Here is a 15467-nt window from a genome sequence, read left to right as displayed (position 1 = left end):
GAGGCCAATAGTGTAGCCTACACAGCTAGTGGTATCCCGATTCCTGACGGCATCAAGGCTCATTCCACCAGAGCCGTGGCGACCTCCTGGGCTGAAAAGGCAGAGGTATCAATTGAACAAATTTGTAAGGCCGCTACCTGGGCCTCACCTTCAACCTTTTTTAAGCACTATAGATTAAATCTGTCCTCCTCTGCTGACTTAACCTTGGGTAGAAGGGTGCTGCAAGCAGTGGTCCCTCCCTAAGGTGTTTCGAAGTCTCCAAAAATCTCTCATGTGGTGCTGTCATGGGTGAAGGGAAAACCACCATGGTTACTTACCGGTAGCCATTTTTCCGGAACCCATGACAGCACCCGTATATTCCCTCCCCTTTTTCACTGTATGGGTGTGCACAATTAGTAGGGTGCTTTTGAGTGATGTGGTGTTGGATTAAACATGTAACTAACCGGGAAGTCCTCTCAATGCTCTGTAACCCAACTGAAGCTGGGGAGAGGTGCCGCCCCTTATGTCTCAGTAGGTTCCTGTCCTGGCGGGGCGGATCCCTCTCTCATGTGGTGCTGTCATGGGTTCTGGAAAAACCGGCTACCGGTAAGTAACAAAGGTGGTTTTTGTACATAGGAGCAGTATTATAGTAGTTATATTCTTGTACATAGGGGCAGTATTATAGTAGTTATATTCTTGTACATAGGGGCAGTATTATAGTAGTTATATTCTTGTACATAAGAGCAGTATTATAGTAGTTATATTCTTGTACATAGAGGGCAGTATTATAGTAGCTATATTCTTGTACATAGGGAGCAGTATTATAGTAGTTATACTCTTTTAGATAGAGGGCAGTATTATAGTAGTTAGATTCTTGTACATAGGAGCAGTATTATAGTAGTTATATTCTTGTACATAGGGGCAGTATTATAGTTATATTCTTGTACATAGGGGCAGTATTATAGTAGTTATATTCTTGTACATAGGGGGCAGTATTATAGTAGTTATATTCTTGTATATAGGGGCAGTATTATAGTAGTTATATTCTTGTAAATAGGGGGCAGTATTATAGTACTTATATTCTTGTACATAGTGGGCAGTATTATAGTAGTTATATTCTTTTACATAGAGGGCAGTATTATAGTAGTTATATTCTTGTACATAGGAGCAGTTTTATAGTAGTTATATTCTTTTACATAGAGGGCAGTATTATAGTAGTTATATTCTTGTACATAGGGGCAGTATTATAGTAGTTATATTCTTGTAAATAGGGGGCAGTATTATAGTACTTATATTCTTGTACATAGTGGGCAGTATTATAGTAGTTATATTCTTTTACATAAAGGGCAATATTATAGTAGTCATATTCTTGTACATAGGGGGCAGTATTATAGTAGTTATACTCTTTTACATAGAGGGCAGTATTATAGTAGTTATATTCTTGTACACAGTAGCAGTATTAGGCCGGGGTCACACTATCCGACGCAAAATACGGTCTGTAGTTTACTTGCGTAATACGGATGAATGACCCCTAAATAGTGCTCCGTATGTCATCCGTAAGCAAGGTGTGGTCGCGTATTTTGCGCATGTCAGCATCTGTATGGAATCCGTATGCTGAGATTTTCTCGCAGGCTTGCTAAATGGACATTTAACGGTTTTGAGGCCTGCCAACTATTTAAATCATTAGCCTGTACTGAATTTATTGGCTCAGGAACAGGTGGCTGCCTCCATTCTGTCCATTTCTGAACTTGCCTTGACTAGGTGTGTTGGTGTTGTATGTGCAACATGGCAGACAGTCTGAGATTCACCACAACTGAGCAGGTTCTCTTTACCTGGCTTTTGTCACGCCGCTTTGGTCAACCATACCCAGTGATAGTGGATCCGCGGAGGAGGAGACGCATGTGGGTCCATCCACTTTTGAGGCAACGACTCACAAGAGGTCATTTTCACCGCCTCTATTCTTCTCTGCGGGAGCATCGGCTAAATTCTACCAATACTGTCGCATGAGCCTTGCAACATTTGATCGACTCTTGGAGACAGTGCGCCCTGGGATAACCTTTCAGGACACAAGGATGCGCAAAGCGATATCTGCAGAGGAGCGACTTCTACTCACAATACGGTATGTACTACACAACCACATTCTCTATGTTCATGATGTGTTGCCCAAAGTCTGTATTTTTTTGCTTCATGGACTAAGTTTAATGCCCTCATCTTATTCCAGATATGTTGAAACTTACAGACCAGAATGTTATGTGTAATATGTACTGAATATCACTTGGTCATTGTGCGACCAAATATGTGTGTGTTATTAGATGTGAATTCATAGCAAGTTTTGCATATATGTACCTGGTATTTGGTTAATTTGTGCATTCTAAAAGGTTCCTTTTCTGTTGCTCTTCAGCTTCCTGTCCACTGTCCTGTCTTATGCCGCCCTCCACCATGAGTTTCTCATTGGAAGATCTACCATTTCTTGCATAGTCAGGTCGACATGTAGTCAAATATGGTCAAGACTACATCAACTCGGTAGTAAACTGGTTGAGGATATCAAGGGACGTTGAGGAGGAATGCCAGTTCCTAATTGTATTGGGGCCCTTGATGGCAAACATATCCGGGGGCGTAAGCCGCCGAACTCTGGCTCCCAATTCTTCAATTATAATCAATACTTTTCTGTTGTATTGTTGGCTCTGGCCGACCCTCAATACAAGTTTAGAATTGTTGACATTGGGGCCTATGGAAGGACGGGAGACTCTAGAGTCTTCAATACTTCCATTATGGCTCGGCGGCTACGCACCAACCAGTTGGATCTACCACCACCACGCCAGCTACCAGGCTCCACTCAAGAATCCGTCCCTTATGTCCTTGTGGCAGATGAGGCGTTTCAGCTAACGTGCAATGTCATGAGGCCATATCCCCGGCGCAACCTGGACCACCGGCGCAGAATTTTTAACTTGCGCCTATCACGTGCTCGGCGACTGGTGGAGTGTTCCTTTGGCATTCTTTGTGCCAAATGGTGGGTACTCCAGTCTGCCATTCAGCTGAGTGAACAAAATGTTAATGAAGTTGTGAAAGCCTGTGTGGTTCTTCATAACTTCACCAGGATACATGATTGTTCCTCTGCTGGTGTTGTGCGTAGACCGGACAATGTGCGTAGGGTGAGACCACCTATCAACCCTCAACGTAGACCGCTCTCTGGCCTCAAAGTGCGTGATATATTCACTAATTACTTTATGTCACCTGAGGGGGAAAAATCTTGCTAAGAGCATGCTGTGTCTATGTTATAATTTTTTGTTTTATGTGTGTCTAAATATATATATTTCTACCCCTTATGATTCTATGACTGTTTAATTGCATTGGTAAGCGTATGTTAGTATGCGGACACTGTTTTTTAGAATTGAGACAGAGACGTAAAATGTAGTAGACAAATGTTTACGTGACCTTTTTTGTTGTTGTTTTTTTAAATCAAAACATATTATTGCCATATAAGAACTGTGGCAATGTGGCAAATTGCCCATTTTGCAGATGTGAACATTTTTTCACAAACAATTTTCCACACATACAAAAACAAAAATACAACATTAGGCAATACCAAAATGGCTACATTATAAATTTTGGTAATTTGGGGAAGGAGAAGGCGGAAGAGCAGCCTGTGTTTGCTGCTGGCTACTTTGCCCAACATCGCCCTGTGTGGGGGCATACTGTTGCCCATGATGTGGGTAGTGTACTGCCTCCTGGGATTGTGCTTGGTACTGGCCAGAATGATACTGGAGAGGGGCCTCTTGTTGGGGCTGGTAGGCCCGTGTCTCATACCCACCAATATAGCCATGTCGTCCCCAACCAGGTTGGGACCAGCCTCCAACACTGGGTGGGAAAAAGTGGCCATATTGGTGGGGTTGGCTAGAGCCAGACATATGTTGCTGGTGTTGTAAAGGTTGGGTAGGGGGAGGAAGGGGGTGAGGTGTAGGTCCACGTATTTGAGGATCATCAGAGCCTGCTTGAGCAAGCATGTGTGTGGGGTGTCTAAGGCGCATCAGATTCCTGGGGGAAAGCTGCCACCTCTCCAGATATTCAAATAACTCATATGGGGTATTGGGGGGTGTGCTTGCATCAAGCAGGATCTGAAAACATCCCCGAATACGGAGCCTCACCTCACGGGAAAGGGCACAAAGATAAAGGGCCAGGCTGCGTGAGTATGCCTCCTCGCCATCATCTGTATTCACTCTAGCCAGATAGTTCAGTACCCCTGTGTCCGGGTATCTTGGGCAGGGATATGGCGCCTTCTTTGCCCTCGCCGGGATGGTCCAGCAGGCTGTGGGGAGCGCCGGATCTGGCCAGTTGGGCTGCTGATGTTGCCCTGCTCCTTCTGTATGGCTGAAGCAGCAGACGGTCCTGGTTGTGGATGTGTTCCTGGTGGTGGGGTTTGTGGTGCAGGCACTGGGTTTTCCTGAACGGAATCTTCACCCATGCTTCTTGTAGGGTGAGAAGATGGGCCAGTCACCTCATCCTCTACAGGATCTATGATGGGCTCGGTATCTGAGGCCGTTTCTCTCTCCGTAAGGTTGGACTGAGTTCTGTTATGAAATAGAACAGAGCCAAAAATAAATCAATATTTTTGGCCCTGTAAAGTATCTGTGTAATGTGGTATGAGGTATGTACTTACAGTCTCAGATCCAGAACAGGGGCGAGGAAGGAGAGGCGGTCATAATAGATGTATTTCCTCTTTACGTGGCCCGCATCACCACTCCTGGACCGCTGCTGACGTTCCCGCCTGTATTGGTCGCGGATGCTGCGCCACCGTCTCATCACATCTTCCACTGCAATGTGACAGGAAATATTCTCAATTTCACATATTTGATCGGTCACATTTGCTACCAGTAGTCTAGGCATGTGGCCTTCTGGGGTGTGCTTTCTACCCAGGGAGGCATATATAATTGGGGCATCCAGGCCAGATACACAGGATCACAAGAGTTCATGTATCAAGTAACTACACTTAATAACTTGGTTGGCCAAGAGGATGAGGAGCTTGTGGCCTGGGCCAAATTATGGCAGTGTCAAACCATCTGTCACATCAAAATCTACCCGCCTCATGAGGCAAAAAGTCCAAGCACAGGAAGGGGGGGGCTGATTCTATATGCATCTTTTGATGTGAGGTAATTTTAAACAGTTTTTGGGTTGTACTTACTCAGTTTCTGCTGCTCCTCACGTGGCCGATCACCAAAATCATGGAACATCTGGCGACATATGCGCCTCCATGACGCCTCCTTTCTTGCCCGGTTCATAATGGGCATCACGTTGGTCCCAGAGTTCTGGCCGCTCCTGCACTAATACAATAAGCATCTCCACATTGAGGAAATATGGCGCCATGACGCTGCTGTACTCCGTGGCGGTGTACTGGAGCGCTTTTTGAGCTCATTTGCATGTCTAGGCTTCCTGATGATGGATTGGCCCATTTCCTGTCACCAGCCAAAAGACCTGCGTATTGCTCGCAAGTCACACGTATGGTCCGTGTGTAATCCGTATTTTTAGCGCACCCATAGACTTGCATTGGCGTATTACGGGCGTAGTACGCTGACAGTCTCAGCATGCTGCGATTGGCACGGAGCGTAGAATACGGACGAGAAATATACGGCTGGTGCGAGGGACCCCATAGAGAATCATTGGTCCATGTGTAATGCGTGCTTTTAACGGCTCTCACTCGTCCGTATTCCTCTCTAGTGTGACCCCGGCCTTGTAGTAGTTATATTCCTGTACATAGGAGCAGTATTATAGTAGTTATATTCTTGTACATAGGGGCGGTATTATAGTAGTTATATTCTTGTATATAGGGGGCAGTATTATAGTAGTTATATTCTTGTATATAGGGGGCAGTATTATAGTAGTTATATTCTTGTACATAGGAGCAGTATTATAGTAGTTATATTCTTGTACATAGGGGCAGTATTATAGTAGTTATATTCTTGTACATAGGGGCAGTATTATAGTAGTTATATTCTTGTACATAGGGGCAGTATTATAGTAGTTATATTCTTGTACATAGGGGCAGTATTATAGTAGTTATATTCTTGTACATAGGAGCAGTATTATAGTAGTTATATTCTTGTATATAGGGGCAGTATTATAGTAGTTATATTCTTGTACATAGGGGCAGTATTATAGTAGTTATATTCTTGTACATAGGAGCAGTATTATAGTAGTTATATTCTTGTACATAGGGGCAGTATTATAGTAGTTATATTCTTGTACATAGGGGCAGTATTATAGTAGTTATATTCTTGTACATAGAGGCAGTATTATAGTAGTTATATTCTTGTACATAGGGGCAGTATTATAGTAGTTATATTCTTGTACATAGGAGCAGTATTATAGTAGTTATATTCCTGTACATAGGAGCAGTATTATAGTATTTATATTCTTGTACATAGGGGCAGTATTATAGTAGTTATATTCTTGTACATAGGGGCAGTATTATAATAGTTATATTCTTGTACATAGGGGCAGTATTATAGTAGTTATATTCTTGTACATAGGGGCAGTATTATAGTAGTTATATTCTTGTACATAGGAGCAGTATTATAGTAGTTATATTCTTGCACATAGCAGTATTATAGTAGTTATATTCTTGTACACAGGAGCAGTATTATAGTAGTTATATTCTTGTACATAGGAGCAGTATTATAGTAGTTATATTCTTGTGCATAGGGGGCAGTATTATAGTAGTTATATTCTTGTACATAAGGGCAGTATTATAATAGTTATATTCTTGTACATAGGAGGCAGTATTATAGTAGCTATATTCTTGTACATGGGGAAGTATTATAGTAGTTATATTCTTGTACATAGAAGCAGTATTATAGTAGTTATATTCTTGTACATAGGGGGCAGTATTATAGTAGTTATATTCTTGTGCATAGGGGGCAGTATTATAGTAGTTATATTCTTGTACATAAGGGCAGTATTATAGTAGTTATATTCTTGTACATAGGGGGCAGTATTATAGTAGCTATATTCTTGTACATGGGGAAGTATTATAGTAGTTATATTCTTGTACATAGAAGCAGTATTATAGTAGCTATATTCTTGTACACAAGAGCAGTATTGTTCTTTTACATGGGGGCAGGATTATATAAGTTATATTGCACATTGAGGACATTATTATAGCACTCCTGACATCCTTTGTCTTCCAGGTGGGCTCACGCCACTCAGCTCATCTTTGTGCCCTACTCTTCCTCTTCTTGGGCTGTTCGCCACGGATGTCTCAGGTCCTACTGACGATCCCTTCTGCTGTCCATGGTATGATCACCTTGTAGAACGACCTCGAGGCCTTTGTGCTGCTGATCTCGGGTGATTCTTTCTCACAACCATAACATTTTGATATGATGGAGTTTGCTGGATCACTGACCTAATGTCTTGAGGCTCAGGGTGTGATTTTCCTTGCAGGGGCCACTCTTTCCCTGACGTTCTCCATGGCCGTGGGTGGTGGAATTTCCTTCTTCCAGTACGCAGACATCGACTCAGGAAGGAACATCTTCATTGTAGGCTTCACCATGTTCATGGCTTTGCTGGTTCCACGCTGGCTTCATGCTGTGACAACTAAACTGGACACAGGTGAGGTCAACGCTTTGTCATGTGGCCATGTGTGTAAAGTGACCTGTGGCCGCTCAGGTTTTGGTATCGCTCTTCCCTCTGCTCCAGGATCCCCAGCGCTGGACATGCTGCTCCTCTCACTTCTCACCACTCCGATATTCCTGGGGGGGATATTCTCATTTATTTTGGACAACACAGTTGAAGGTGAGAATAAACAAAGTCCACATGAATCATAAAACCATCTAGATACATTTTTCCTTCTACCTATACATTACACAGGACATCCAGGGTGGTCACCACTTTTGGAAGTGCATTGAGCAGCAGGGTGGTGTGCTGGTAAAAGGGAAAAAAAAAAATCTTTTATATCTTCTGCCTGAGCGAGTGTGAACGAGCTGAGTGTGACCTGAGCGTAAGTGCGAACTGTGGTAAGTGTGTGACTTGTGATTCTGTGACTTTGGATTCAGGGAGTTTCCAAGGGAGGTCTTACTGAATTGCTGTTATATTAATACTTTTTTTTTTTTAATTTATTTTTGCTTGTCTTGTTGTCTGGTGCAATCCCCATTAGGATGTGCTCCACTATTGCCGATGCCATCCAGTGCACATCTTGCCGCATGTATGAAATTCTTGAACAGCCGGTCGAGGGTGCATACTGCTGTGCAAGATGTGAGCACATTGTGCATTGGAAGCCCAGATACTGGATCTAAATGTGCAGCTGGCAACACTGAGATCCATAGACAATATGGAAAGGAGTCTTCTGCTCACTGAGCAGATGCTCAATAGGATAGATGAGGGGGGGATGCTAGGTTGGAGCTGCAGGACAGTGAGGCAGCTAGCTGGGTGACAGTTAGAAGGCGGGGTAGAGGGAAGAGCACCAGGGAGGCTAGTCCTGATCTGGCACACCCCAATAAGTTTGCTAAGTTGGCAGATGAGGGGAGTGTTAGTGCAGGAGTAGCACTGCTGCAGCAAGGCATGTCCTCTGAAAGCCGGAGGAGTGTCTGCTCCAGTAAGGGGGGAAATAGGAGAGCAGGGCAGGCCAGACAGGTGCTGGTAGTGGGAGACTCAATTATTAGGGGAACAGATAGGGCAGTCTGTCACAAAGACAGGGATCGTCGGACGGTGTGCTGCCTACCTGGCGCTCGAGTCCGACACATCGCTGATCGGGTTGACAGATTACTGGGAGGGGCTGGAGAGGATCCAGCGGTCATGGTGCACATTGGCACAAATGACAAAGTTAGAGGTAGGTGGAAGGTCCTTAAAGATGATTTCAGGGAATTAGGCTGTAAGCTTAAAGCAAGGACCTCCAAGGTGGTATTTTCGGAAATACTTCCTGTACCACGTGCCACGCCAGAGAGGCAGCGGGAGATTAGGGAGGTTAAAAAGTGGCTCAGGAATTGGTGTAGGAAGGAGGGTTTGGGTTCCTGCAGAACTGGGCTGACTTCTCAGTTGGCTACAGGTTCTACGCTAGGGACGGGCTGCACCTCAATGGGGAGGGTGCAGCTGTGCTGGGGGAGAAAATGGCTAGAAGGCTGGAGGAGTGTTTAAACTGGGGACGGGGGTGGAGGGTATTCCTTTTATAGTAGGGGAAGACAGTGCAGATAGAGACCTGGGCACAAATAATGACATTGGGGGTGGGGGTGGCATGGGGGGTGGGGTTAGAACAGTTAATAATTTAAGAAAGAATAGAAGTAGAGAGAGATACATAAAGTGCATGTATACTAATGCCAGAAGCCTCGCCAACAAGATGGAGGAATTGGAGTGAATGTTGTTGGAACATAATTATGACATGGTGGGGATATCTGAGACATGGCCGGACGAGAGCCGTGACCGGGCGGATAACTTACAGGGCTATAGTCTGTTCAGAAATGACCGAACAAATAAGCAAGGGGGAGGCGTGTGTTTATATGTAAAATCATCCTTAAAACCCATCCTGCCTGATAATATATATGAATCTAATGAAAATGTAGAGTCCCTGTGGGTAGAGATAAGGGGAGGGGGGAAAAATAATAAATTACTGATAGGGGTTTGTTATAAGTCTCCAAAAATAATGGAAGCAACAGAGAATATCCTCATAAAGCAAATAGATGAAGCGGCGACTCAAAGAGAAGTCATTATTATGGGGGACTTCAACTACCCTGAAATACATTGGGGAACCGAAACCTGCAGTTCCAGCAAAGGTGATAGGTGTCTGACAACTATGAGAGACAATTACCTTTCACCACTGGTTCAGGAGCCAACAAGAGGGGGGCACTGCTAGACCTAATATTAACCAACAGGCCAGACCGCAGATCAAATGTAAGGGTTGGGGATCACTGGGGGAATAGTGATCACAAATTAATAAGTTTTCATGTGTCCTTTAATAAGATGTGTAGTAGAGGGGTTACAAGGACACTAAACTTCAGGAAAGCAAATTTCCAACGGATGAGAGATGATCTTGGTGCAATTAACTGGGACGATATCCTGAGACATAAAAATACACAAAGAAAATGGGAGACGTTTATTATCCTCCTGAATAGGACCTGTGCACAATATATACCGTATGGGAATAAACGTGCGAGAAATAGGAGGAAACCACTATGGCTAAATAGAGCTGTAAGGGGCGCAATAAGGGACAAAAAGAAAGCATTTAGAGAATTAAAGCAAGTAGGTAGTGATGAGGCATTAACTAAATACAGAAGATTACATAAATTCTGTAAAAAGCAAATCAAGACAGCAAAGATTGAGACGGAGAGACTCACTGCCAGAGAAAGTAAAAATAATCCAAAATATTCTTTAACTACTTAAATAGTAAGAAGCTAAAAAATGATAGTGTTGGTCCCCTTAAAAATAGTCTGGGTGAAATGGTTGATGAGGATGAGGAAAAAGCCAATATGCTAAATGACTTTTTTTCAACAATATTTACACAAGAAAATCCCATGACAGATAACATGATCAGGGATAAAAATTCTCCATTAAATGTCACCTGCTTAACCTAGCAGGAAGTACGGCGGCGTCTAAAAATCACTAAAATTGACAAATCCCCGGGCCCGGATGGGATACACCCCGAGTACTGCAGGAATTAAGCACAGTCATAGATAGACCATTATTTTTAATCTTTAAAGATTCCATAATAACAGGGTCTGTACCACAGGACTGGCGTATGGCAAATGTGGTGCCAATATTCAAAAAGGGGACAAAAACTGAACTTGGAAATTATAGGCCAGTAAGTTTAACCTCAACTTTGGGTAAAATCCTGGAGGGTTTTCTAAGAGATACTATACTGGAGTATCTGGAGAAGAATAACCTCATGACCCAATATCAACATGGGTTTACAAGGGACCGTTCCTGTCAGACTAATCTGATAAGCTTTTATGAAGAGGTAAGTTCCGGACTGGACCAATGGAATGCAGTGGACGTGGTGTACATGGACTTTTCAAAAGATTTTGATACGGTGCCACACAAAAGGTTGATACATAAAATGAGAACAATGGGGATAGGGGAAAATATGTGTAGGTGGGTTAAGAGCTGGCTCAGGGATAGGAAACAAAGGGTGGTTATTAATGGAGCACACTCGGACTGGGTCACGGTTAGCAGTGGGGTACCACAGGGGTCAGTTTTGGGCCCGCTTCTTTTTAACATATTTATTAATGACCTGGTAGGGGGCATAGAGAGTAGAATTTCAATATTTGCAGATGACACTAAACTCTGCAGGGTAATCAATACAGAGGTGGACAATTTTATATTACAGGAGGATTTATGTAAACTAGAAGCTTGGGCTGATAAATGGCAAATGAGCTTTAATGGGGATAAATGTAAGGTCATGCACTTGGGTAGAACGAACAAGATGTATAACTATGTGCTTAATTGTAAAACATTGGACAAAACAGTCACTGAAAAAGACCTGGGTGTATGGGTGGACGACAAACTCACATTTAGTGGCCAGTGTCAGGCAGCTGCTGCAAAGGCAAGTAAAATAATGGGATGCATTAAAAGAGGCACAGATGCTCAGGAGGAGAACATAATTTTACCTCTATATAAGTCACTAGTGCGACCACACTTAGAATAATGTGTACAGTTCTGGTCTCCGGTGTATAAGAAAGACATAGCTGAACTGGAGCGGGTGCAGAGAAGAGCGACCAAGGTTATTAGGGAACTGGGGGTCTGCAATACCAAGACAGGTGATTACACTTGGGGTTATTTAGTTTGGAGAATCGAAGGCTTAGGGGTGATCTTATTACAATATATAAATATATCCGGGGACAATTCAAAGACCTTTCTAATGATCTTTTTACTCTTAGACCTGTGACGGGGACAAGGGGGCATCCTCTACGTCTGGAGGAAAGAAGGTTTAAGCATACTCACAGACGCGGATTCTTTACTGTAAGAGTAGTGAGACTATGGAACTCTCTGCCATATGATGTTGTAATGAGTGATTCCCTACTAAAATTTAAGAAGGGACTGGATGCCTTTCTTGAAAAGTATAATATTACAGGGTATATACACTAGTTTCCTTAATATTGCGTTGATCCAGGGAGCTAGTCTGATTGCCGTATGTGGAGTTGGGAAGGAATTTTTTTCCCCAATGTGAAGCTTACTGTTTGCCACATGGGTTTTTTGCCTTCCTCTGGATCAACATGTTAGGGCAAGTTAGGATAGGATATGGGTTGAACTAGATGGACTTAAAGTCTCCCTTCAACCTTAATAACTGTGTTACTATGTTACTATGTAAAGGTCAGGTGTTCACTGGTTTTTCTCCATTTTTGCAGGTCTCCCATCTATTTATAATGATATAATGGGAAATACATTTTGTTTCTTTCACTTATGTCCAGGAACTCTGCAAGAAAGAGGGCTAAAGTCAAATGTCTTCTCCTGGGACCCAGCATCCGAAGAAGAACCACACAGGAGCCTAGAGCGAGCGGTGGCACAGACGTATGGACTCCCCCCAGTCCTGGCGTGCCTCGTACCAGCCACATATCCATTCACCCAGCTGTGCCCTCCACCAACTAAGAACATAGTGATTGCAGAAGGGGAAGATGGCAAACTGCTGTCAGGACCTGGGAGAGATATAGAGTTGGGATGTATCAGGAGTCCGGACAGTTCTGGTGCCTCGCCATAGCCATTACTGCAGTATTTATGGGGCTTTTAAAGGATTAAATATGAGGAGTCATGTCACTCTCCGAGAGCATCTCCCTCTAAGATTCTTCATCACTGAATAGATATCCAGAACTGCAAGGAAGACTGAGACACGACTAAAGAAGCAGGAGGAAGGAGACGAACAGAAGCCTGTGTTATACTCCAGAGCTGCACTCACTATTCTGCTGGTGCAGTCACTGTGTACAGACATTATATTACTGATCCTGAGTTACATCCTGTATTATACCCCAGAGCTGCACTCACTATTCTGCTGGTGCAGTCACTGTGTACAGACATGACATTACAGATCCTGAGTTACATCCTGTATTATACTCCAGAGCTGCACTCACTATTCTGCTGGTGCAGTCACTGTGTACATACATTACATTACTGATCCTGAGTTACATCCTGTATTATACCCCAGAGCTGCACTCACTATTCTGCTGGTTCAGTCACTGTGTACATACATTACATTACTGATCCTGAGTTACATCCTGTATTATACCCCAGAGCTACACTCACTATTCTGCTGGTGCAGTCACTGTGTACATACATTACATTACTGATCCTGAGTTACATCCTGTATTATACCCCAGAGCTGCGCTCACTATTCTGCTGGTGCAGTCACTGTGTACACACATTATATTACTGATCCTGAGTTACATCCTGTATTATACTCCAGAGCTGCACTCACTATTCTGCTGGTGCAGTCACTGTGTACATACATTACATTACTGATCCTGAGTTACATCCTGTATTATACTCCAGAGCTGCACTCACTATTCTGCTGGTGCAGTCACTGTGTACAGACATGACATTACAGATCCTGAGTTACATCCTGTATTATACTCCAGAGCTACAGGATGTAACTCAGGATCAGTAATGTAATGTATGTACACAGTGACTGCACCAGCAGAATAGTGAGTGCAGCTCTGGGTTATAATACAGGATGTAACTCAGGATCAGTAATGTAATGTATGTACACAGTGACTGCACCAGCAGAATAGTGAGTGCAGCTCTGGAGTATAATACAGGAGGTAACTCAGGTTCAGTAATGTAATGTATTTACACAGTGACTGCACCAGCAGAATAGTGAGTGCAGCTCTGGGGTATAATACATTGTGTAACTTAGTAGGAGTTAGTAGGAGGTATATCATATATAGATATATTTGCTTATAGATAATATCCACAAGAGAAGATTTTGTGTAAATCATTGACTTTTTGTCTCTTGTATTCTTTCATGAACTATGGGGTTGTTTTTTTGATATATGTGCTGTTCCCATGACATGGACCGGGGATTCCTTGCTGATATTCACTAAGTATTTATTGCTACATTTGTAAAATAAATCATTTTGGCATACAGACTCCTTTGGTGTGACTGTCTCTTCGTGCCTTGTGGGCTGTTAATATTTCCCATTTGGTGGATGCCCACTCACGGAAATCCCCTGTGCGCCCCTCCATGGTGCAGATCCTTCTAATTGAGCTTCTTTTATGGAGATGGGCCGGTCTTCACCGGAACAAGACAACAGCGTCAGTTCTCTCTGGAGTATTTTGCCTGCTCCTCTGCGTTATTTAGTAAGCTGGTGTTCTGTATTGAGCGAGTTCTACTCTCCCCCACTTGCTATATAGCTAATACACAGACCGCTTTACAATGTGTATGTCTGACCTCTTCCGGAGGGAAACCTGAATCTATATGCTCTCTACAATGTTATTGGGGTACTGCGGCGCTCCTGGCACTGACCTTGTGCTGCCCTTTGACTCTTTTTACCGGTATATAAAAATCTAAAGGATACAGCACATAACTGTCACTCACACTGAGTGGCGCCTCAGACTTCACTATGGCCGCTCAGTGACACCCTGTATGACCTGCAGTGTATCTCTTTTATACTCTAATGTCACCATTTACTCACATCACACTGAGACACTTTAGAGTTATTGCAGCGCACAAATACAAAGAATAGCATGACTGCAGAGACCTGTGTGTCGTAAGCAGTGCCATCCCGCCTCTCACCAATCCCCTAATAACAAAACACCGACAAGCATGGATGGGTTGAACAGGTCGGTCACAGTTTATTAATAATAAGCAGAGAGAGACAAGTACAATTCACAACGTTCTCACAGCTGTGGGCCCATGACCGCTGGGCACGTCGGCTGATGAGAGGTTACGAACCTTGCCGCCCTCTACACTTCCGCCACGGAGGATCATGTGTATGACCTACACAGGACTCCGACCCCCACACAACATCATTAGGGCCTGTTCAACCCCGTCCTGCAAATTAGTTAATAACATATCAAGCCCAATATCTGTGAGATGAACGCAGTCCGGTCTCAGGTAGAGTGAGATTTCCTCTTCCAGGTTGTGGTGGTGAACCACGATGCCGTAGTTCTCTTTGACAAACGCTGCCATCTTTACGTTTATCCTTCTCCTTGATTTGTCGACTGCCTTAAGGTCTTTAGCTCCGTGCCAGACCGCTCGTGATATTATATCCGACCACACCACCACCATATCTGGTATCAAGCAAACAGCCCGCTTTATGTCGGTTTTCATTGTTGTGAAGAGCTCCGCTCCTGTTGTCTTGCACAAATCATTACCACCAGCATGTAACACCAATATCAGCCGCCCTTTTGCCGTTTTAGAAATTTTAACCAACTCTGGGAAGATTTGATCCCACAGGAGCCCTCTGATGCCTCTCCAGTTGACCTGTATACGTGGGAGTTTAAAATTCTTTCCACCGGGGCGTATTTCTGCTCTTTTGCCCGCCCAATAAATAAAAGAATGTCCCAATACCCAAACTGTG

At 43.6% G+C, this 15467-nt stretch overlaps 1 protein-coding gene across 1 annotated transcript in view; it reads left to right on the top strand.

Moving 5' to 3' along the window:
- SLC23A3 (solute carrier family 23 member 3) overlaps nucleotides 1–13505 on the top strand; it is a 29591-nt gene extending 16086 nt beyond the window's left edge. The window contains exons 9-12 of the mRNA XM_073545431.1: nucleotides 7161–7266; nucleotides 7414–7581; nucleotides 7669–7764; nucleotides 12366–13505. Coding sequence (XP_073401532.1) covers nucleotides 7161–7266; nucleotides 7414–7581; nucleotides 7669–7764; nucleotides 12366–12652 — 657 coding nt within the window. The 3' untranslated portion in view covers nucleotides 12653–13505. The remainder of the gene's footprint in view (nucleotides 1–7160; nucleotides 7267–7413; nucleotides 7582–7668; nucleotides 7765–12365) is intronic.
- Nucleotides 13506–15467: the final 1962 nt, after the last annotated feature.

This window comes from Dendrobates tinctorius, unplaced genomic scaffold, assembly GCF_039654945.1.
Source record: "Dendrobates tinctorius isolate UK_male_01 unplaced genomic scaffold, ASM3965494v1 ptg000143l, whole genome shotgun sequence".
NCBI lineage: Eukaryota > Metazoa > Chordata > Amphibia > Anura > Dendrobatidae > Dendrobates > Dendrobates tinctorius.
The sequence above is the reverse complement of the archived record's forward strand: the minus strand, read 5'-3'. Positions and strand labels throughout refer to the sequence as shown.